Source organism: Thamnophis elegans, chromosome 1, assembly GCF_009769535.1.
Source record: "Thamnophis elegans isolate rThaEle1 chromosome 1, rThaEle1.pri, whole genome shotgun sequence".
Classification (NCBI taxonomy): Eukaryota; Metazoa; Chordata; class Lepidosauria; order Squamata; family Colubridae; genus Thamnophis; species Thamnophis elegans.
In genome coordinates this window covers 91,420,731-91,445,618 of record NC_045541.1, presented here as the reverse complement: position 1 = coordinate 91,445,618, position 24,888 = coordinate 91,420,731, and the positions used below count along the sequence as shown (strand labels likewise).

General features: G+C 36.2%; 1 protein-coding gene across 3 annotated transcripts; it reads left to right on the top strand.

The window, feature by feature from the left end:
* Nucleotides 1–2,720: 2,720 nt before the first annotated feature.
* Nucleotides 2,721–24,349, top strand: TCP11L1 (t-complex 11 like 1). Of its 3 annotated transcripts, XM_032224093.1 has the most exons (11): nt 2,721–2,805; nt 5,060–5,169; nt 7,859–8,013; nt 12,234–12,366; nt 13,660–13,780; nt 15,008–15,228; nt 16,862–16,998; nt 17,717–17,904; nt 20,654–20,835; nt 21,774–21,946; nt 22,422–24,349. In XM_032224093.1, exons 3-11 carry the CDS (start codon nt 7,860–7,862, stop codon nt 22,625–22,627), a joined length of 1,515 nt encoding a protein of 504 aa, XP_032079984.1. In that variant the 5' UTR covers nt 2,721–2,805; nt 5,060–5,169; nt 7,859; the 3' UTR covers nt 22,628–24,349. The 3 variants fall into 3 exon arrangements, with proteins under 3 accessions (XP_032079984.1, XP_032079993.1, XP_032080001.1); XM_032224102.1 differs by lacking the exon at nt 7,859–8,013; XM_032224110.1 differs by lacking the exons at nt 21,774–21,946; nt 22,422–24,349 and adding an exon at nt 21,349–21,388.
* The last annotated feature ends 539 nt before the right edge of the window (nt 24,350–24,888 follow it).

Here is a 24,888-nt window from a genome sequence, read left to right as displayed (position 1 = left end):
CTAAGCAAGAGCGTTGTTAAGTGAGTTTCACCACATTTTCCAAGGTGGCCACTCCCACCCGGTCACATGTCTGCCAAGCCACTCCCACCCGATCACATGTCTGCCAAGCCACTCCCATAAAACAGACCACACCTACATAATAGGTTCTAAAAAAATTTGAAACCCACTGATGTATAGGGTGGCTCAGTGACTAAGATGCTGTGCTTTTTGATCAGAGGTTCAGCAGTTCGAATCCCTAGTGCCGGGTAACGGGGTGAGCTTCCGTTACTTGTCCCAGCTTCTGACAACCTAGCAGTTCGAAAGCACATAAAAAATGCAAATAGAAAAGTAGGGACTACTTTCGTGGGAAGGTAACAGCATTCTGTGCGCCTTCGGCATTTAGTTATGATGGCCACATGATCACGGAGATGTCTTCAGACAGCACTGGCTCTTTGGCTTTGAAACAGAAATGAGCACCACCCCCTAGAGTTGGGAATGACTAGCACATATATATGTGTGAGGGAAACTTTCACCTTTACCTCCTTTAGGCATGTATATGGTTTTGTTTTTATTTATTTAACCTGTTCTTTATGCATTTCATTTAAAAAATAGTCTCTGTTCATGAATAAATACCTTTCCACCAATATGTTTGGGATGTATAATTCTCTTCCATGAAAAATAAATTGTGAGTCATTAGCCCAAAAACATGCAGTAAACGTCCTCTTTAATGAAGTTTCATTAATTGGCCTGTTCTAAGAATTCTTGCCCTATGCAGCTTGTTAAGTTGCCTGGGCAACCTAGTGCCGTATAATGAGAACAGTTAACCTGTGGATCAGATTGCCTTCAGAACTTGTGAGTGCTCCATTACTGGAGACATTAGACAGCCATTTGTCCAGAATGGTATAGGGTCTCCTGCTTGTTGGGGGGGGATTGAACTAGAAGACCTCCAAGGTCCCCTCCAGTTCTATCTTCTGCATAACCTCATTTAGCCTCATATTAACAGCAATTTTTGTCCTATGACCTGTCTTTGGGACTGGAAAGTTGCCCATGGTTACAATGGGAAATTTATGAGATCTACATGGTCACACATGACCAAACAAGATCTGGTGACTTTGCAGCTAGTACAATCACCTCGCCTACCTTCTTGCTGCTGCACAGATCAGAGAAGTGAACCTCTTGTGGCTTGCCTTGAGGACTGGAGTACTGTGATTGCCTCTTTTTCCTTATAGTACTATGCTTGTTTGTAAGTACAGGAAGTCTTCAACCTATGAGCACAATTGAGCCTCAAATTTCCATGGCTAAGCAAGGCAGCTGTTAAGTAAGTCACATCCCATTTCATGATCTTTTTTGTCTTCATTGTTAAGCATATAACTACAGTTAAGGGAATCATGATCATTAAGCAAATCTGGCTTCCTCCATTGGCTTTGCTTGTCAGGTGCTCCCTAGCAAGGTTGCAAACCACAACCCCAGGACACGGAGGCTACAATCATTGTAAATACATGCTGGTTGCCAAACTCAGTTTGATCATGTGACTGGAGATATTCCAACAGTCAGAAGTGTGAGAACTGGTCATAAGCCACTTTTTTCAGTGCCATTGTAACTTTGCAGTCATTAAACAAATGTAAATGGAAGACTACTTGTACTTTACAAAGATAAAATGTATTTTTTCCATTACTGCTTTGAAATTGCTTGCAGAAATACTAGCCAGCATCTACAGAAGAACATTCAGCACTGTAAAGTTCCTTTACATTCTACTATACTGTGTTTGTTTGCATGTGTTTTATATTTATTCATCTCTTCTTAGCATTTACCAATAACCTGCTTCACAGGATCATTAAAAGAATCAGCAATGCCTTTATGATCAATAAATCAGAATAGAGCTGGAAGGGACTTTGGAGGTCTTCTAGTCCAACCCCCTGCTCAAGCAGGAGACCCTACCATTTCAGATAGGTGGCTGTGCAGTCTCTTCTTAAAAACCTCCAATGATGAAGCACCCACAACTTCTGAAGGAAAGTTGTCCCACTTGTTGATTGTTAGCACCGTTAGGAAGTTTCTCCTTAATTTCAGATTGCTTGTCTCCTTGATTAATTTCCATCCACTGTTTCTTGTCTTACCTTCTGGTGCTTTGTAAAATAATTACTATTAATGCATCATTATTAGCAGTATTTTCCCCATGTTTTCTCTTCTCCCAATTTAAAAATCAAAAACACTGGGCTGAAAAAAAATAACCAGTGGCTTAATTTTTTTTTTAAAAAGGGAGGGGTGTGTTCATAAAGATGCTACGCTCCAGTTCTCGGGGTTTGGGGGAGGCGGACTTGTCATTTTGCTTGCAAGGCGCATCTCCCCGCCCAGAGAAAGACACATGCATGTTGGGGAGGAGGAAGAGGAACTGGATGCTGAGCCCGGGGCTGCTGGAAAGGGCTCCGGGGGAGACCCGGTGGGATTTCCTCCCGAGACCTCTGCAGAGAAAGACCTCCTCTCTTTGCCCCGTCCGAAAACAACGCCGCCCGCGCACTGGCATCTTTTAGCCGCCTCTCGCTATTCATCAGGAGTGCACGCACGCGTGCATGCACAAACTCTTTCGCCTCGGCGGGGCGCTAACATGGCTGCGCTCTGCGGCGGACTGACAGCCCCTTCCGTCCCGCTGCAGACCCCCGATTGGCCGTGAGGAGAAGCGCGAAGAAGCTCGGCGTCTTGGCCTCCCGTGTGGCTGCTGTTGGTACTGCGCTGCTGGCGCCCCGCCCTGCCTCTGCTTTCCGCTCTCCGTCCCGCCTCGTTTGGGAGCTGGTCGCAAGCGGGGGCGAAAAGTTGACGCCTCCCGCGCAGGTAAGCAAGCAAGCAGACGGGCGGGGGCGGAAGAGAAGGTCCTCTCCCTCTCCCCCTCGGCACTAAATGGGCTGGTAGCTGTAGCTATAGGAGGCGGGGGGCGTGTTGGTTTGGGAAAGGGAAAGGCCTCGCTATCCGCGAGCAGCGTCAGATTCAGGCTTAGCCAGGGTGTTAAGTCCCTTCGAGGCCGGGAGTCAAACGATACCCTAAATAAACCATCCTGTCCCTGCAGCAGAGACGGCGAGAAGAACGATTTAATTCGCCAGTCGCTGCAGCGGGGTGGTGGTGGTGGTCTCTCCCCCCGCCTTGGAAGAAAAATAACTGAGGGGTCCTTGGTGCTCTCTGGGCTTGTTTTCTTGGAGACGTTTCATTACCCTTAACGAGGTAACATTTTCAGTGCTAGTATAAGGAGCGCTTTTGCTGTCAGTTTATATTCTGTCAGTTTATATTCTGGTGCCTTGCCTGTCTGTATGTGTGTGAGGGTGTCTTAGAGATTCTATGGTTGGGCTGTTTACTGATGGGGTAATGAAACATCTGCAAGAAAACCAGCAAACTCAGAGAGCACCAAGGACCCCTGATTTCAATCCTGAGCTACAATTATTCTCCTTTATTGGAGAAAAATAACTGTGAGTTGGAATAACCGGCCTTAACTGGAGAAGATGGGGGGAATTTTATTTAACTGCAAAAAGGTACAGTTATGCCTGAGTAGGACCTGGCCTTCCTGTTTGGAAATGCTAAATAAAGGGTAGCACGCATATTACTTGGATTTATTTTACAAACAAATTGGAACTACAGCTACTGTACAGACTTACTGTGGTTGAATTCGGTAGGGCCTTTTCCCAGATACTCAAATGAAGTTTTACTCTTTTAAGTGCTGCTGTATTAATGTTAAGGGTATGTGTTTAGACAGCAGTGGAAGTTTTCCTGCTCCTTTTCTACAGCTGCCCACTATTTGGGATGATTCAATACTCTGGAACAGAGGAGGAGGAATTTTACCTGGAATAGGTAAAAGTTGGGCATCCTTGGATACAAAAATGGAAAGATTTCAAATGTTGCTTCTTTATCTTCAGTTCTTGTGTACCTTAGTTCCTGGGCTTGTGAAAGAACAAATAAGAAATGAGGGGCTGATAATCGAGTTTCTTAAAAAAAACAAAACAATCTCCTACACAAAAAAAAACCAAATAAGAGCAAACACTATAAATGTGAATAAACTGAATTATTTTTACTTATTAATTTACCCATTGCCAGCGAGGTTTCCTATACCAATCAAGATTTCACCCTCAAACCCAGATTTCACACAAACAATAACAAAAAACTGATAACAGTTTAAGTTACTTTTACCAATTTAATGCATACAATATAATTCAATGTAATGTATAAAATAACTTAGATTTCATTAAATATTAATATTAAAATAAAAAGCTATAAACCCAGATAGAAAGTGGAAAACCAGCATCGGCAACCCTGAGGAAAGGTATTTTCATAGTTTTGTGTGACTGTCACTGAGAAAGGTTCTGAAGACTGATATACAGTATATGTGTTGTTGTGACATAGATTAAGGCTTGGTGTGTGCAGGGAATAATGTTGAGGAAAGGAGGAAAACACTAAAATTTATTGAAAGTTTAATTTTTTAAAAGTCAATTCATTGGCAGCTATAAACCCTACCCCTTTTTATACATACCATATTATATGTGTAGTCAGCAAAGAGGTGGGGTTAAATCATGTAATTATGGCTGACATAATTATTTTTTGACATTTCCATGAGATTAAATCTGATTTCAAATGAAAAATTGATTGTGGTTGGTATGTTGATTATTGTAATTTGATATAAGAGTATTTATAAATATTCTTTCAGATCTGTTTAGCAACAAACAATCTCAAGAATTTGACTTCTTTTGGATAGGAGTGTTAAGCCAAATTTTGTGGAAACATTGTTTTATAATTAGGTAAGATGATTTTGAATCTGTTTCTTGCATATTGTAAAATCCCCCAAATCAGGTTTGTATAATCAGTTTTGATAACAGAACAGAATAACAGAGTTGGATGGGACCTTGGAGGTTTCTAGTCCAACACCCTGCTCAAGCAGGAGACCTTATCCCATCTCAGACAAATGGTTATCCGATTTCTTCTTAAAAACTTTATCATAATAAAACTAGCATTCTATATTTGTGAGAAACAGTTGTTATTAATACTTTCAGCTTCGATCTTTGCTTGTCTTTTTTAAAAGTATAATTTCAGTATGTCTGTTTTACAGAAGTCTTGATCCTGCTTGGTTTTGCTGGCTTGAAATTATCATCTTGTTTTCGTGGGTTTCCCTCCCTATACATATTAATATAACTTATTACAAGGACATCAAAGTGAAAAGTAAGTGTTCATTTATAAGGCAAACAGAGATCTGGAGTGATATAGAAAATTGATTTCAGTAATCTGACTTTTATTCAGATACCAATTATAGAAATAAAGACCTTTTTAAATTAAATTTTATTTTATTAATAACAAACCTTATCAATTTTAATATTTTGTTCATGATACAGTTCAGAGGTTCTTACTGGTTTGAGTGAACTTGTAGCGGCGGTGACTGGAGGCTCCGTCCACCCGCCCTGACGTAATGCATGACCTGTGCATGAGCAGAAGGCGGTGCATATGCACAGAAAGTGGTGCGTGCGAGTAAAGTGTGAACGTGCATGAGCACGCTCACATTTGCGAACCGGTAGTGAAGGCAAGTGAATCCCACCACTGATACAGTTGACCGCTATCTGTAGAAGATTCTATGAAGTAATAATTCACATGATTTATGCCTGCTTGCTACAGGGATGTTGATTTCTGGATTATAAAAGACTTTCTTTTGTCAAGACTAATTTATCTTTGAAACAATGAACTAAAATAGGACAAATATTTTAGAGCTAGATTATTTTTAACCTCCAGTTTTTAAAACACTGCACCATACTGCTTCTTAGTATTTGTATATCACCATATATGTGTAGTTTGTTAAAAGTCTAACCTTATTTTGCAAGAGATTTTTTTCTTATTGTCTGTTTAGGATAAGGGACTTCCTTAGTGTAAAAATATAAGCTTCTCAGAAGAAAATTAGAACTAAACTTATGCCTTAAAACATGGGTTCAGATTTCATTTTCAGATGGAACAACAGACCATAATTATTAATAATAATGATATTATTAACACTCTGTGTTAAAGTTTGGAAAGTGACACATTCTGTGCTGATAAACATGGAATGTGTAATGTTGGCTGTGGCAAAATGACAGTGGCGAGTTGGCCATGGTGAGTTGTTCTAGACCAGTCTTTGTTCTGAAAATAGTTCTGTACCTCTGTCATGGTTAGGATGTTTAAGGGACTACATTTTGCTACTTACTCCTTTTCATTTGCTGCATTGTGCCATGATCTGCAGTGAGTTAGCATGATTGTTCTGATTGTTCTGTCTTTACCTATAGCTATAAGGGACTCTAATATTGTAAACATAACAAATGTGCTCATACGTATTCAGAGAAACAATTATCTTGAAACATCAGTATTTTGAGGATATGAAGTAAAGTGTCATTTTCCAATATCTATTGACAATAGTTAAGCCCAAAAATTTAAATATACTTTTGATGTCATACAGGCAACTTTTAAGCTTAAAATGTTCACAACTCCATGTGCAAGTACAAATGTAGATATTTCAGTTCAGTCATCATTATAGAGTAGAAAAGATTGATAGGCTATCCGTTCTTGATTAGAAGTTTAATAAAAAATTAAACAGTAACTGTAAATAAGAAATCCAACAAATTGGTGGAAATGTTATTTATTCAATTTATATGGCTGCCCATTTCACATACGTGACTCGGGGCAGCTTACAATAAAAGAAGTAAACAATGTAGAGAAAAATATAGTATTTCATTGGCCTGCTTGGTGCTCACCATCCATAAACTCAACTTATGTGCTTTTCTCTGCTGGCAGAGATATAGATCTGCTTGTATGTTGCTGGTCAGTATGTCTCTATGTTATGTGTACCGCCATGTCAGATATTCTTTTGGAATCAAAGCACAACAGATTGGTCATATGACTATCCCTTTTCCCTTAGCATCTTATCTCTTAGTTTGCAATTTATACACAAAGCAGGGTGCTGCTGTCCCTCTAGTCAGCATGGAAATGCAACAAGGGATAAGTTTTGTTTCATTCTGTGCTGGGCGCAGAAAGATGACAAAACACTGTCCTTCATACTCTGCTCAGAAATTGGTGCCTTGCAAAAAGGATTTTGTCCTTCCATTAGCAGTCAGTGTACTCAGAGAGATTGTAATTATTTATGTTTTGAACAACTTGATTAATATTTAATTAAAAGTCTGAGACAAGACCTAGGCAAGAATTCCTCTTGCAGGGATGAGAGATGCTATTGCGTAATATGTTATTCCAGTTTAATTGGAATCAGTTTGGTCCATAGCCAATAATATATTGCCATTTGACTTCAAAGTTAATTCTGTGTTTTTTTGATCTTCAGAACATTTCCTTCACAGAATATTACTTCAGTATGACATAAGTTCATTGAGTGATTAATGTTGCCTATTTTATCACTTGGTGTCTTGGGTACTACAAATATCTCAAAATAAGGTGGTATCGGATTTAAAGTTCCCTACTCCAAAACAAAAAAATAGAATTAAAATATAAACAAACACAAAGATTTTGTGCAATGCTCTTTTCCCCCACTATCTATCTATAGTTGTTAGTTTCATCTGAAAACAAGCCTATGATTTCGTTGTTCACTAACAAAACACACCAACTTGTGTGTGAGTGTTTATTAAATGAGTACACTCCATACATGTAATTATTAACCTGCAGAATCAAATATGCTGATTTTTTAAAAGAAATTGAATTATGATTATTATAACTGCTATAGTGTTATTTTAATATGCTACTTTTCTCACCTTTAAAAATTAGATTACATCAGTAGTGGTAGATGCAAATTTGTATTGAATAATGGTTTATTGGTATAGAATTTGGCAGCAATGGTAAAATTATATGGATAAGTCTAATTCCATCTTTCTCAACTGCCAAAATTAAGGATGTCTCAGGATCCAAACATACCAAATGTAACTGAAGAAAAATCAGATGTGTCACAGGATAATCAACACGACCATGTAGAAAATGCAGAACAGTGTGTCCGAAAGAAGATTCGACAGAACACACCAAGTCCTAATAGAAGCAACATATCTGAGAGTAAGCAAAATTATTCCGATAAAATACTTTTTATCACAAGAAAAATAATTGTTTTGCAAGTTTCCTTCTGCTCTGTACATCTGTGTAGCCTTCTTCTGATAAATGGAACATCTTCCACACCTCAAAATCTTAGAAACAACTCACTATGAATGTGTTTTCCAAGAAAATTACCTGAATCTGCCTAGAGAGTGGAGCAAAGCCTCTTCACTGCAATGGTGGGACTTTTTCTTTACCTAATTTCTCTATAGAAAAATCATTTCATTAGCCAGATTAAATGTCTTTCCTGGAGGGAAGATTCAACAGTATGCCACCACAAGGTTCACTGGGCCCTTCCTCAAGCAGGTTGATCAATATACATTGTGTTGCACTGCCCATTTAATCAGCCACAGTGCTGTGAATTAATTCTGCCCCTACTAATTTCTTGCTTGGTTTGGCTAGAATTAAAAAAAAATGCCTGCAGAAATGTACAGGGTTTGCTATGATTGTTTGATTATAATTGTTATATGACAGCTTTAAGATTAATTTTGGCAGCATTCTAATGCAGATTTATCTCTGCCTTGATGCCTGATGATATTATTAATTTCCTGGGGAAGATGTTTCCTTTTGTTTGTTTGTTTTCTGACTATATTGTGTTTGATATTTTGGTCTTGATCACAAATTAACTAAAGTAAACACATATTTAATATGTATTATGTATACATTAGAATCTTTGCTATGATACTGTATCATGTCCTGATAAATGTGTTTTTTTTAAATTAACTAGCAACCTAATGTTTGGCTAACATAAAACTGCCCTATCTTTCAATCTTGGAGATTTTCTGAATTAAGATATAAATACTGATTCTATTTTGCATTTGCATTTCGGTTACATCCTGCACAGATGATTATTTATCCTTAATCTCTATTTGCCACTAACTCTTATTCAAAGCATAGATATGATAATGAAAATAATGATAATCAATACATTGATAAAAATGCCAAATTAAGTTCAAACACCTGGCTGACTGTGCAACAACAACATCAACAACAATAATAATAATAAATAACAAAGTAGTGGAACTTTCAAATTGAAGTTGAGCGACTGTGGAAAAAGAAATCGCGTGTTGTCCCTATTGTAATTGGAGCCCTTGGAACAATACCCAAAGGGCTACCTCGCTATTTGGAAATTTTAAATTTATGACACTTGAACATTCTGATTCTACAAAAAACCACCCTACTTGGAACAGCTTATATTCTCCGACGTTACCTTAACAGTTCCTAGGTCCTTGGTTAGGACTCGAGCTGTTGAGCTACCAACCAGCCCCAAAGACTGTGAATCTCACCAAAGATGTAATAATAATAATAACAACAACAACAACAACAACAACAACAATCATAGATATTGCAATACCAGGTGATAGCAGGGTCGCCGAGAAGGAACATGAAAAAATCGCAAAATACCAGGACTTTAAAATCGAAATTCAACGACTATGGCACAAACCAGCAGTGGTAATTCCAGTGGTAATTGGCACACTGGGTGCTATTCCAAAAGCACTGGAATGACATTTAAAACAGTTAAAAAATTGACAAATCACCATCAGTCAAATGCAAAAAGCCGCACTGCTTGGATCTGCACGCATATTACGAAAATACGTTACGACGTCCTAGGCCCCTGGGTGGGGCCCGACTAGTAACCAATGCCAAATCCGGCGAAACAACTGGCCACTGTGATACAATTGTATAACAACAACAACAACAACAACAACAACAACACAATTTATTTACCCAACATTTCAATTTCCTTTCCTTTGGGGGAAACCTTCATTTTTTTGTGACCATGTTTTCTCTTAAAAATGAAAAATGGTACATACATATACTTACACCCAGGTTTCATTAGTGAAAAACCACTCGTTGGTAACCCAGATTTTTTTTTCATTCAAAGGTTGTGAAGTTAATCTTCTGTGGATTGAGTATGGAAAATTTGAATTGGATTCTGTTAGAACTATATCAACATCGTAATTAAAGGCTTCTTGGTATTAATAGCAATAGCACTTAGACATATATACCGCTTCACAGTGCTTTGCAACACTCTGTGAGTGGTTTACAATGTCAGTATATTTCCTCCAACAATCTGGGTCCTCATTTTACTGACCTTGGAAGGATGGAAGCCTGAGTCAACCTTGAGCTGGTCAGGATCAAGCTCCTAGCAGTGGCAGAGTCAGCCTGCAATATTGCATTCCAACCACTATGCCACCACGGCTCTTTATAAAGACTTCCTTATACTTAGCATGCAGTACTTAGATTGTATTTTCCTTTTAATACCCAAAATATTGGTACAACATGATCAGTTCTTAGGAAGTTTAACACATAAAACATTTCAGACTATACTTAAATATTCACTTGCATTGATGTCTATAATTTATTTGTTAGTTTTGTAATCCACCATTAGTCCTTGTACTGGTGACTTGAGGCAAGTCATTCTCTTTCTGCCCAATTTACCTCACAGAATTGTTGTAAGGAAAATAGGAAGAGGAAGGTGTGTTAGACATGTTTGCTGCTTTGAGTTAACTTGTAAAAATTATAAAGGTAGGATATAAATAAATATGAAGTGTGGTAAATATTGATAAAGTAGTGGTTGGGTGATTGCTCATGGAGCCCATCTTTTCTTTCCATGTGGTTTCAGCCTCATCAATTCACTACCTGTAAAAATTTAAAACTTAAGGAATTGCATTGAGAGAAGTTCACAAGAGGCTTAGAATGAGACAGATTGTTATCTTGTAACATTGAGAATTGGTTTGGGATGAAAATAGACATGAGAAAATAGGGAAATAAAGAAATGAGAATGAAAATAAAATGACTATAAGAACAGAAAGTATTAGTTCTGTATTAAAAAATAGATGATTTTCCCAATAGAATGAATGATAAATAAAAAAGAAAGAAAGGATGATATTCAAGCTGCTTACAACAGCATGAAAATAATTATTTGACAGAGTGCCATAGAAACATGGGGAATTTGGCAGATAGGCCTGCAAGCAGACAGACAAGTAGCCACATAATAATAAATAGCTAGATAATAAGAGAATGATATTAAAAACAAGGTTTGAAAAAACGTTTCTGAATGTATATTTGTGCATTATGGTTACACACACATAAAAATAGTTCCAAAGAGTGTTCAGAAAAAAACAACAAATAAAAGAGGCTGAGAAAATGTCAAGTGATTTGGATATGAATAAGACACTTGTTTTAGAAGTAGGTGAAAAAGGCTAAAGATGGAACCTTCAGTAGGATGAATATATTAAGAAGAAAAATGATAAAATAATTTGAGTTGAAAGCAAAGTGAAAAAAATTAGAGATTTGAATGGGAATGATAGCAATATGTCAGAGAGTGAAATTGAAAGAAACTATAAAAGTTGGTTCCAAGCAAAGAAAGTTATGAAAAATAATTTAAGTACTGTGCGGTGCTGGTACGGCTGCTTTAATTGATAAAATGTTGAACTTTGGATGTGCTTTGTTTATGAATGGCAATGCAGTTTCATTAACATATGTGAAGGTTGTATCTGTGCATGAAGATTGGAAGAATGCCTATATTGTTTTCTCATAAAAAAGATTTACATAAACATTACTAATCTAAGTACATATGTTTAGGATGGTTCTTGTCAAAATTCCGATTGAGCAAATGTGCAAAATTTGAGGACTGTCAAGTGGCTTTATGCCTGGCAACAATGTGCAGGCCAGATCTGGAATAATTCGATCATATATAAAGAGTGAATGAGGATCCAATTGCACAACAAATACATGAAGAAAGAGTGAGTGGAATGAGAGAAAAAAGAAGACCAAGAACATGTTTGTATGTGGAGTTTATAACACCCTTTAAAACTAGAGTAGTGAGAAATTTAAAGAATAAATGACTGAATTACTGTGTAGAAATAATTAAAATCTAGGATGATTTGCAAAAGCAGAAATGTGTTGACAGGTATGAAAGATGTTGGCATAACAAGATTGGGATAAATTAACTATATCAGTTAATTAAAAAAAGAATTTTTTCACATAGCATTTCTTAGTTATCTTCCCCATGTTGAATAAAGATTCTTCATTTTGAAAGGGAATAGCATGATGGGTATGTATGTATAATACATGATTATATTACAGCTTCAGGTATTGTATATCTTGATTGAAATGATCAGATTGTATGTTCAACTAGTAGGCTATACTTTGCTGAAGCATATTTCCTTGGTCCACAGCTAGCCCTGCTCAGTTTGTGTCAGTGGAGGAACTGATGGATACAGCAAAAGGTGTTACAAACATGGCCTTGGCCCATGAGATTGTTCTCAATAGAGGTTTTCAGATTAAGCCGCCTGACTTGCCAGAAAACAGGTAAGAGACCTGTTATGGGTTGAAAAAAATTCTAGAGTTGGGCTATAGTTCACAATCTTAAAAGAAAAGAAAAATGACCAGTAGCTTCAAAAGTGAGGTCACTACTGCAGTTAAGAAATCCATTTCCAACATGCTCAGACCAATACTATGGAAGGGTTTTTTTTTTTTTTTTAAATCTTCTACAGTCCATTAGACTCAGTCTTAAAGAGACAATATTTTTCTTTTATGGAAGAATACTCATGGAGATTTTAAGACTGAAAGATAATACATTAGGGCAAATTCACTTTTTAAAAATACAACTGCAAAAATACAATACTTATGAAATTCACACTGTATTTCATAAGCACACAGTAAATGAACAACATAAGTGTTGTAACAGTTATTAAAACACAATGGAAATTAGGCAAATCTTGCCAAAGTGTTGATTGCTTTGCAGAACGAAGAATAGTTGTCATGGATGATGTAATGTAGAAAAATAAAAATTCTTACAATTGTGCAGAAAGTTAGCACCCACCCTTCCTAGAAGAATGAAATGTTTGAGGAAATCTTAAAAAGGTAGGATAAAATATTTCCTCTAAAAGAAAAAGAAAAATCTTAAAGGAAATAGCTCCCTGCCCCCAGTAGATATTTTGGTACACATTGGGAAGGACTGAGCCATCCTATCTATAAGACAAAAAAACCTCCAGCTCCAGGATGATGGGATTAAGACATGACCCTCTAGGACCATGATGGCGAACCTATGGCACGCTGAGTCATATTTGGTGGCTTCCCATAGCTTTCCTGAAGCCGGGGGGGGGGGGGGATGGCCCCAAAAGGCCAACTGGAAGTTTGAAAACGATCCATTTCTGGCTTCCGGGGGGCCAGGGGAGGCTGTTTTCACCCTCCCCAGACTTCAGGAAAGCCTCCAGAGCTTGAAGAGGGGTCACATGTGCATGCATGGGGGGAGGCGGGCGCGCATGCACAAGTGGGCGGGGAGGTTGAGTGGGCACGCACACTGTGTGTGTGTGTGAGTGAGTGAGTGTGTATGTAATAAAATCTGCTGAGTTTCTCTTATTGCCATCATAGTCACTGAGCCTAGCAAGAAATTATAATGCCTTTTTCTTCTGTATTGTGATTCCCTCTTTAATACATAATCTTTGTGTGTTTGTTGGCAAGATATTTACCCATGCCTTTCTTATAATGTGTTTTTCAATTAACTGCACATTAGAGTTGCTTTTCTTCTAAGTCCCATTTGCTGATTATTTTTATATTAATGTTATATTTTTGTTTATTTACTTTCATTTTGCTTACCAGTTTTGAAAAAAGAGTAAGAGATATAGTTCACAAAGCTTTTTGGGATTGCTTGGAAGCACAGTTAAAGGAAAAACCCCCATCATATGATCACGCAATTAAACTTGTAGGAGAAGTTAAAGAGGTAAGATAGAAAGTATTTATTGTCATTTGAATGTTTCTTGTCTATCTGCAAATCTAATTATTTAAAAATAATTGAAGTAGCAGCAATATACAGTTTTAGTTGTACAACTAGTAATCTCCACAGTTTTTTGAATAGCTAGTCAGCCAGGGTGGGACAGCAGTGGCAGCAGGAGGTGGTCATAAATATAAAAAGTCCCAATTTTGTGCATGTGACTATGGAGGCAATGTGACCGACAGAACTTTGAGGATTAGTCATAGGTCCCTTCATTTAGTGCCATTGGAACTTCAAATGGTTGCTGAACATTAAGCAAGGACAATTTGTATGTGTTATCTTCCAAATAATCCCATTTACATTGTTGCTAGTTTCTTAAAGTACTAAAATATTCTAAAACAATGGACTATTTTACATGGATTACCCAATGAATATGTAAAATTGGGCCTTTGTGTTCCATTTTGATATTCAGATGCAGTTTTTGGAACGCTGGAAGATAGTATGCTGAGATAGATGAATTCTGGTTTGATCCATTAAAGAAAGTTTTTACTGTCTTAAAACCATGATCTATTTGTTTTCTTGGGCTTTGGAAACATGGATGGGCGATGCAAATCCTTTATTTGTAGTTTTGAAATAGCTTTTGTTGCTTTGCTCTCTTCTCACTCCTTTAAGATCTGCCATTTATCGCTCTAAAATGAATGTACTAGGACTTTTTATTTTCCAATTATCTGGTTTATGACCTGACACTACTGAGTCATTACGCTGGTCATTCTAGGCTGCCACTTGACTGAACAAGATTTTTCAATTTGGCTGTATAATGGCTATAACCTTTTAGATAAGCCTTTATCTACTATATTAAAATTCTATCCAATTGCTTCTTTGTAGCATGATATTGTGAGAGAATAGTATTGCAAAAAACATAGGGCATACAGAAAGAGAATTGCTTAACTTTTATTTGCTTTTTTTCAATTTTTCCCAATCAAGCTGTTCAAGAGTCTTTAAAAGAAAAATGGAGCACAAATCTATAATCAATTGCATCTTGAATGCAGTTGGAGAAATGTCCAATTTCAATAAATGAAACTCTGAAAACCTAAAATCATTTGACCTTACATTTTTATATGACCACTAATTCATAGTAACATAATGTTGTACTGTACTGGTTTTTATTTTTGAATGGTGATGACACCAGTGTAATTAGGACTAGGAGCTAATAAAAAGGATATTACTTTCTTTCAGACTCTCTTGTCTTTTTTGCTGCCTGGCCATACTCGATTAAGGAATCAGATTACTGAAGCTCTTGATCTGGAGCTGATAAAGCAGGAGGCTGAGAATGATGCCCTTGACATTTCTAAGCTGGCAGAATTCATCATTGGAATGATGGGGACACTCTGCGCTCCATCGAGAGATGAAGAAATCCAGAAGTTGAAAGACATTCGTGAAATTGTTCCCCTGTTCAGGTGCTAGTGGGGGGAAAGAAAAAAAAAGGAATAAGCCTTCACTTCAAAATGGCTTAAACAGCTGCATTATTTTAATAGGCATTAAATGCTACCTGGACTACTTGAATATATTTTCTTTGCTTTTTATTGGGGACGTTATCTTAAGAATGAAGAAAATTTGGAATAATAAAGGAAGATTATTCTTTGGCTAAAAATAATTCTTGTAATGTTTTGCAGTGAGGTGTATTTCCAGTTCTTTAAGGTGAAAGTTCAAGCCCCTTATAGCAGATCCTAAATAAGTACAGGAAGTCCTCAACTTAACAATAGTTCATAGCGAACATTTGAAGTTACAACAACACTGAAAAAAGTAACATGACCGTTTTTCACACTTATGACAGTTGCAGCATCTCAGTGGTCATATGATCAAAATTCAGATGCTTGGCAACTGGTTCATATGACAGTCGCAGTGCCGTAGTGTCATATGATCCTCCTTTTGCAACCTTCTGAGAAGCAAAGTCAATAGGAAAGCCAGATTTACTTTACAACCATGTTACTATCTTAACAATTGCAGTGATTCGCTGAACAAATGTGTGAAGAACGGTCGTAAAATGGGGCAAAATTCACTAAATGTCTCATTTAGCAACATAAATTTTGAGCTCAATTTTTGTTGTAAGTTGAGGATTACCTGTAAAGATTCACACAGTTTTGTTAATCAGGTTTAAAGTAAAGAAATTGGAGATTATGATGCAGAACCTTGCAAACTAAATAAAACCCATGCCTTCATTTATGAATGAATTCGTAATAGCGGGCTCTTTGTGAATTGTTTGAACCTTTCCCCCCCAGAATGTGTTCCCTAAGGGATAAGTGTCCTTTTCCAGATAAGCTCAGGAGTGCAATGTTTATCTCTGATTGTCAGTAATGTTCTGAAATACCTCTCTTTCTTTCCCAGTCTCATTGAGTTCTCTTATTTAAAGGCTCGTATGACTATAAATGTGGATTCCTTCCAGAAAAAAAGCCCCATATGTTGGGGGGAGCCCTACTAGCTTGGGATTTTGCATCACATGCCTTTTTTCTGTGTAGAAGGAATTGTCTGATGGATAGCATTTCATCAAGGCAGATCTTCTTCCCTGGCATTCAGAAGTGGTATTGCTCTGAGGTGGGCATATGTTATCAGTAGGAACCGAGCTACAGTTCTCAGAATAAGTATGGATAAAATCATGCTATTTGCCTTTCTTCGGAAATCAATCCAAATTGATTCAATGGAAATTTCTCCCCAGAGAATAGATATAAGATTGCAATTTAAAGATAATTTGCAAAATAATGAAGCTTTCTCAATTTAGTGTCTCTTAGATGTAATTCAAATCTCACTCAGTAATTTCCAAATACAAAGGCTGAAAGCCATATAACTCCGTATTATGGGATTTTCAGATCAGAACTTCTAGTGAGCTTTGTAATAAGGATAATATATAAAGCATTATTCCGTTGTAACTCCTATTGGATAATACTTCATTATTTCCATAAGCTTCCCTTGAAAGAAGAGTAATTCTTCATTTCCTTTTGACTTAGTTAATTTTCTTGACTGTTCAAGACTTGCTTCATCTTTTAAAAGTATGATTAAATTTTGAAAAGTTTAATGTGTCTTTATTTTTTGCAGAGCAATTTTCTCTGTGTTGGATTTGATGAAAATGGACATGGCTAATTTTGCTGTCACTAGCATTAGGCCACATTTAATGCAGCAGTCAGTAGAATATGAAAGAAAGAAATTTCAGGAACTGTATGAAAAACAGCCAAGTATGATTTTTCTTGCCTTCCTTTACTAAATGATACACTTATATTGTTAAAACGGAAATTATGAAATAGATTCAGAATGAATATCCAGTTTCATTTTTAACAACTTACTTAACTGTTCAGTAATCAAAAGAATATCAAATAAAAAACTCCATATATGCCTCCAATTCCTGTTTCGCACACCCCACCCAAAATGATGCAAGTCAAAACAAATTAAAAACTACCACCAAATGCCTGCATAGTCAGTGCCGTTTCCCACATTTTTATATGTTATAGAAAAAATACACTGGATTTCATGGCCTTTGCTATGTAAATCTGGCAGCTATTCCCCAAAGTAGAATTTATCTTTTGTGTTGAACGATTGTAAATGTCCTGGGGAAAATGTACAATAATGGTAGCCATAATTATTTAAATGTTTTAGTTATGATAATGATAAACGGGCAGAAGAAATGGTGGCACCTGTCAATTTTATGATAACTTCACTATATGATCCCTTCCACTTGTGGACCTGATTTTAGCCCTTCCTGTTTCCTTCTATGGGGCTGTGTCTAATAACTGGATTTGAGGTATGAGCTATTGGAGAAAGTTCTCAGACACATGATGAGTATTTAGTTGCAGAAATCACTCTCGAAAGGCAGTATAGGTTTATTTTAAATGAATAAATACATTGGTGGAGTAACGACTGAATTAAAGAAAAATTCTCTCTCTCTCTTTAAAATAGATTCCTTAGATTTTGTGACTGAATGGCTGCAAGAAGCCATGATTGATCTACAATCCAAAGTTGACTGTGCTAGTAATAATGATGCTGCCTCTGCCAGTAGAATTCCGGCACTGAGTCCTGTTGCTGTACAAAATCATGCATATATCCAACTACTCAAGTGGAATCATCTGCAGAAGCCTTTTCCAGAAGTAACTATATCTGCAATTTCTGAAATCTAGATAATAACTACTGTGTAAAATCCTAGGACAGATTTTAGATCACTCTTGTTCTTAATCCCTCCTGTTAAGGCACTGAAGAGTTTAATGCAAGGAAAGAAAACATCCTAGATGTTAGTGGGTATTGATGGGGAAGGAGTATTTACCTCTAGGCTCTTAGAGGAGGCATAGAAAGCCCCATTTCTTTGGAGCTTTCTATTTTATTTTTAGGTAGCTATGGAGAGATGGTGTGATGGCTCAGTGGTTAAGATGCTGTGTTTATTGACAGGAAAGGTTCAAGATCTGAGTGCCATGTGACGGGGCGAGCTCCTTTTCTTGCCCCAGCTCTGCCAACCTAGCAATTCCAAAGCATGCAAGTGCAAGCAGATAAATAGGTATCACTTCAGTGGGAAGATAACTGCATTCTGTGATGTCATGCTAGACATACAATCATGGAAACGTTTCAAGGTCATTGGGTCAAACAGAGATAAGCCCAAGAGTCAGCTATTACTAGCAGAATAAAATCCTCAGAAACTCTCCTGTGGAGGAGAGTACAAATACTCACAAGAGGTTGTCAAGAGAGGTTGTCTTCTCTTCACTTACATTTTAATTTTAATTTTTGTATTTATTAAATTTATAGCCACCTATTTCACTATCAAATGATTCTGGACATACATTACTATGATTAAAAGTCTTTTCTCCTATAATTACTTTACATAATATAATTAAACTGATTTTGCATTTAATTGTTTTTTACTTTTACTTTTTCAAAATAAGGAAGTTTGGAGAACTTTTTCTTTCAAGGGAGAAATTATTTGACTTTATGTTAAATTTTAGTCTTTTATATTACTCTGGAATTATATATTACTCTGGAATTATACGTTTGTGAAAATATGGATGTGCTTATGAGTTAGAGTGGAGATATGGAACATATATTGAACAGAATAATTTGCTATTTCTAGTCACTATTTGCTATTTAGAATGTGTAGTAGAACTTGTCTTTTGCAAAGGAAAAATGGTTTATCTTCATCATATTAAACTTGAAGTTTCTTTTTTAGTTTGTTTGCATTTGGATATCGGGATCATTGAAAGCCTTTTAAATTAAATTGTGTTATACTTAAGAGTTGATATGTGGAATGCTGAGTTTTATATATGTTAATTATAATTTTAGAGCTTTGTTTGGATCTTTTGCTGATAACTGGATTGAAGAAGTCATTACATATTTGACTTGACTATTGTTAAGATATAGCTTATGGGGTGAAGAGTTTTATATTTGTTAGGTAAGAGGAAACAAAGAGGTTATACTATACTTGCATTGAAGAGGGAGGGAAGTCACTTGGGAGTTCTTTTTATGCTTCTTTTTCTTGTGGTTTTTCTCTTTCCTTTTAATTTGTATCTTTTATCGCTCTAAAATCTGTAATAAAAGTATTTTTTAACTGAAAAAATAAGTCACCATATGTATCTAATAAATAAATGTATCCTCATGGAAAAATAATTATTAGTACTCATTAGAGAACAAACCTGTGAAATGACATATAGATAACATTGATCCTGGATCCTTTATTTTCATAGAGAACTAATTGCCTTTTTATCATTGTGTTTCTTGGAGTTTGAGAAAGAGGCTATACCTTCACAAAACTGAGACAATTTAATACCAATATCAGTAAGCTTACTGACTATTTGAGAAGCTGTTTTGTAATACTTGAACAGTTCAAAGCAGCACTGATAAGGATCTCAACATTGGGACAAATGAGAAGAGAATTTAATTTTGAGTTGTCCCAAAGGTGCTATTTCAAGAGCAACTGGACTTTTTTTCCTTGAAGACATTTCGCTTGTCATTCAGGAAGCTTCTTCAGTTCAGCTCAGTTTTGAGCTATTACCAAAATGACACTTTGTTTTAGGCATATGCATGTAACCAAATACAATGCTTACTGCATGAGTCAGTTCTTAGAATATGGTTTATCTTATATAAGTCAAAGGTTGTGGTCCCAAGTTAGGATTTTAAAGTTAAACCCATAATTTATGAGTTGTATCAGTCACAGAAATTGCTGTAAATAAATTATGTTTGAATGACCAACCAATTCTGATTGATATATTTTAATACACATGGCATGTCTTGATTTATGGTTTTTTAATCTATGTTGGTTTCCTTCCCATACTGTAGTTTAAAAATCAGCTAATTAAAAACTGGAACATTCTGTTCATTGGTATGAACTTTGCTTGGAATGATTTTAACTACAGCAGATTTACAACCTCGAGATAGGTGGTGGAATCCAGTACCTTTTATAGTACTATGAACTGGGCAGGGTTCAACTTTCTCATGATTTTTAATTGAAGAAGCTCAATGGGACATTATAGAGAAGTGTATCTTGAACTGAGATAGAATAGTAGTTGATCAGAAGGAATTATACAACATTTGATCCATTGGTCTTGTATAATTTTACATTTGCTTTTCCTCTTACTTTTTACTTCTTTTTTACTTATCTGAAAGTGTTGTATTTACTAAAGGTTTAATTTCAGCCAGTTATAAGTTGATTAAGGTTTTTGAAAAGGAATCCATGCATGTATACTGTGGCTTGAGATCAAAAAGATTGATGCACCTAGAATAGTTTGGAAATTAACTATATTAAGAACTTTGAATAAGCCCACTTACATTAGGCTATGAGATTTCTTTCTTACCACACCTTTTCATTCTTTATATTCCAAACTTAGTCCATTTTCTGTGCTGAAAATGTTTTTGCAGACTGTCTTAATGGACCAAAGCCGTTTCCAGGAAATGCAGCTGGATTTGGACCAGCTTATTCTAATTGGTGCTATTCTTCTGGTCACATTCAATGCATCAGGCACAGCTCTTTCTGATTTGCCAGCTTTTACAAACGAACTCAAAATGGCTATCCAAGTATTGCTGACAGGGCTACACCTTCCGTGAGTACCTTGCAGGTTTTGGTCTGTGATGGTTTAATAGCAATAGCAATAGCAGTTAGACTTATATACCGCTTCATAGGGCTTTCAGCCCTCTCTAAGCGGTTTACAGAGTCAGCATATCACCCCCACAGTCTGGGTCCTCAATTAATTAATGCTGAATGCTATTGACGTGAAACTTCGAGCTTAGACCTACCTATTTGAAAGGATTCAGGTGTTTCCCCCAGCTTCTGTTTATAGTAAAAAGCCTTAAAATTATTGGGAATATTATTTGCTTGGTAGATTTTTCTTAACTTGGAATAAGAAATCTGCTTAAAATCAGTTGACCTCAGCATTACCCAAGTTGGTCTATTGAGCCTACAGATTCTGTATTCCTAGCCAGCCAGCTAACCTATTTTGAAAAAATACAGGTTTTAATTCCGCCACCCACCCCTCTCATAATTAATTCCTAATGTGAATAGGAAATGCTACTTTCTGTCATTGTCATTTCTTTATGAATTTAATTTCCTATTACAGATAATCCTCGACTTACAACTGCAATTGAGCCTAAAATTTCTGTTGTTAAGCGAGACATTTGTTAAGTCGGTTTTGCACCATTTTATGACCTTTCTTGCCACCTTTGTTAACCACACTGCAGTTGGTAAGTTAATAACTACGTTCTTAAGTGAATATGGCTAAATCACAGTGCTGTTGTAACTTTGAACGGTCACTAAATGAACTGTTGTAAGTCGAGGACTACCTCTATATTTATAAGGCAGAAAAATTATGGTATAGTTTCCATTAATGCCATTTTTCTTCTTCAGGACTTCTTAGAGCTTTTTAATTTGGGGCAAGGATTATTATTTTGCTGATACATAAATCAGTTTTAAAGTGTCATGTGAGCTATTCTAATATAAGGAAGCTTTTTATCATTCTTTAATTCTTCCAACCTTTGTCTCTAGTTCCTTCAACTTGGATGAAACTTTGGCTGTCATAAGTGAAAAGATTTGTGCTGAAGTTAACAGTTGCCTTTCCCAGCATGGCTTCACACCATTTACATCTGAAAAAGTGATTGTGCTTAAAGGACAAATCCAGGCTCTTGCCAATCCTGATAATGCTGTATGCAAACTGATAGGTATGCATTATAGATGAAATAAGTTTTGTTCAGAGTTTATAGTTGTCTGCAAGTTCATATTCATATTTGAGAACATGCCATATGTTAATGTTATAAAAAAGTGGAAATTATTTGAGATAATATTTGTGATAGGCCATGTCTTTTATAGCAATAAGCAATTTCTTTTAGCTAAGTGAACAAACTAAATGATTTTAAAAGATTAAGGATTTTATCCTGGGATAATTACAGATATATAAAAAACAGGATATGGCTCCCTTGTATTTTATATATTTAGATGCAACCAGAATACTTGGAGTAAAAAGGCAATTCTGCTGAAGGAACTTCTAGTATTTATTATTGGCATAGGTTTCTTGAATCAGAAAGCAGCAGAATCCTTTAATTTATTTGACACATAAGTTTAGTTTGACTCTAGATAAATTGACAAGATAAATTAAGACCTCTTAAGTTGTGTTATTAACTCTCTTCTTTTCTCAAGATTCAAGGATCCAGTTGTTTTTAGAGAATTACCTTGCTTGTCATCAGAAATCACCACCTCCTGTGATTGGTGGATTGGGGCCTATTCAGAGAGAGCTGGAGGAGATTGCTATCAAGTATATTCGCCTTGTTGACTACAACAAGCTGGTTTTCAGTCCTTATTATGATGAAATTCTCAGCAAAATAATGAATAAAGAGTTTTCTTAGCTGTGAAGAAAATTGAAAAATGCCAGGTCCACTTGTATGCAGTCCCTCAACAATAGGGCTTCAGTGTAGGGCCAGAAGGCTGTTTTAGTCTGCTTTTACTCTTTTTTTGTCAAAATTGTAGGGCTGGAAAACGAAAGATTCTTCTAGAGACTAGTTGTTCATTTAGGATCCCTACAATCAGTCATGCCATGCTCTACACTGTTCTGGGTCACCTCTCCCTACAACAGCCCACAGCTATTCAGAGACTTCTCTTTAAAACATTACCTGGGGCAGATATATTCATGCATTTAGGGTAAAATGCAGTATCTCAAGAATCGTGCTGATCATATACTCCAATTGGACTTTTTACAGAAGTCCCAAGCATGGTTGGCTTGCATCACCTCATTCCACTTGTTCCTTTCAGACAGTAGTTTAGGATTACAGATAAATTTAGGAATCAAGTGATTTGCTGTATTCTGTCAAAGCAGAATCATACATGGAAAAAAATTGTGAATCTATGCTTGGATATTATCGCTGGCTTATTGTGGTTACCTTTCACCTATTGAAAAAATGTTTAAAGAAATAGCTTTCCAAACACGTTTCCAAATAATTTAATAACAGTGATTATTATGTTAAAATATACACATTTTGGCTTGGTATATAACTTATAATATAATAATAATATTATAATATAACTTATAATGGCCATTGGCAATATATAAGGATAATTATAAAAAGCATCCTGTTTGCATAACTCAAGTATATGCTAACAGGTTCAAATATGTGTGTGTGTGTGTGTGTGTGTATTATTTACATACATACATACACATACATACGTACACATACATATAGTTCTTAAAGCCTATTCTAAAATCTGCAACTTACATTTCCACATATTCAGCATTTGAATATTGGTAGTTAAAGCACTTTATATATATTCTGCAAGTCAAGACTCTTGTGTTTCTGCGAGCCATGGTTTTCTATAGCATTTGTTTCTGTACCTGCAGATACTCGGTCAAAATCATATATTTTTGTAGAGTTCCAATTCTTTATTTCCCTATTCATAAGAATGCGGTTCTGTAGACTCAAGGAAGTGTTTTTGACTTGTGAGAACTCTTTTGAAAAGAGCGGTTTCTTAGTTTTCTATTAGTGTAGATTTTCTTTGCAATAAATATAAGACCTTGAATAAGAATTTTTCACTAGATATAATGAGAAAATGTGATGAAGTTTTAAACATTAAGAAAGAAATAAAAATGATAACCTCAGAGAACAATTAAATAATTTCCTAGTTTCTTAGTTTTCTATTAATGAAGTATAAAATGCTACTAAAGACAAGCAAACCTTTATAAACTGAAGCAGTTGAGGAAGATAATTCCACTGAATGTTACTGAATATCATTTACACAAAAGTTTGGGATTAAAAGAAAATACAGATTAAAGTCCTAGCTTGTATCCTCCTTACCAGTGAAAATATGAAACTTCCAGTTCAATTGCAATTTTAGTTGCAAATATTGGCATTAGTGTGCTCATCTATCTTGGTCAGGGATGTCAAACTCGATTTCATTGAGGCCCGCATTAGGGTTGTGTTTGACTTGGACCAAGGTGGGCCTGGCTAGAGTGGGCATAGCCAGCTCGACGTGGCTTGTGATGGGGGTGCCTGTGGAGGCACGAGCACTCTGCCAGTGAAAATGGGCTCCTGAGCTCCATTTTTTGCTGCAATGGCCGCCTGCAATCCTCTGCCATCAAAAATGCCTGCAGCCCTCCCAAGCTGTTTTTGCTGGCAGAGGCACAACAGGCCTGTTCTAGGCCTTGAGTTTGACACCCCTGATCTAGATGGTAGTTGACAGAAATGAATCCTGGCTCACCTTCCCTGTTAGGCCTGCAGGACAGAATTTCACATGCTTAGATCTAACACTGCTCAATCCAGAGGGGGAAAAGGATGTTTTTATGTATGCATATCTCTTGCTCAGTTGGATGTAAAACATTTATTGATTTATGTTACATAAACATAAAGGTTTATGGTTATATGATTCATATATTACAGATAGTTAAGATAGTTCTTCTCTTATACAATTATATTCCAATAAATTTATTGAAATTTGCTTGGCTGCCTTAAAAACTAATTTCACGGATTCATAAACATGAAACAATCTGGGTTTTTGACAAAATAACGGGTTCTAAAGCAGAATTACTAGTGGATTGCTTTCCTGTGTCAAGTTTAATAAAAGAAATTCTATTTATTTATTGTATTAATTAAGGTAGCTGAACTAAAGAGTGTTATGT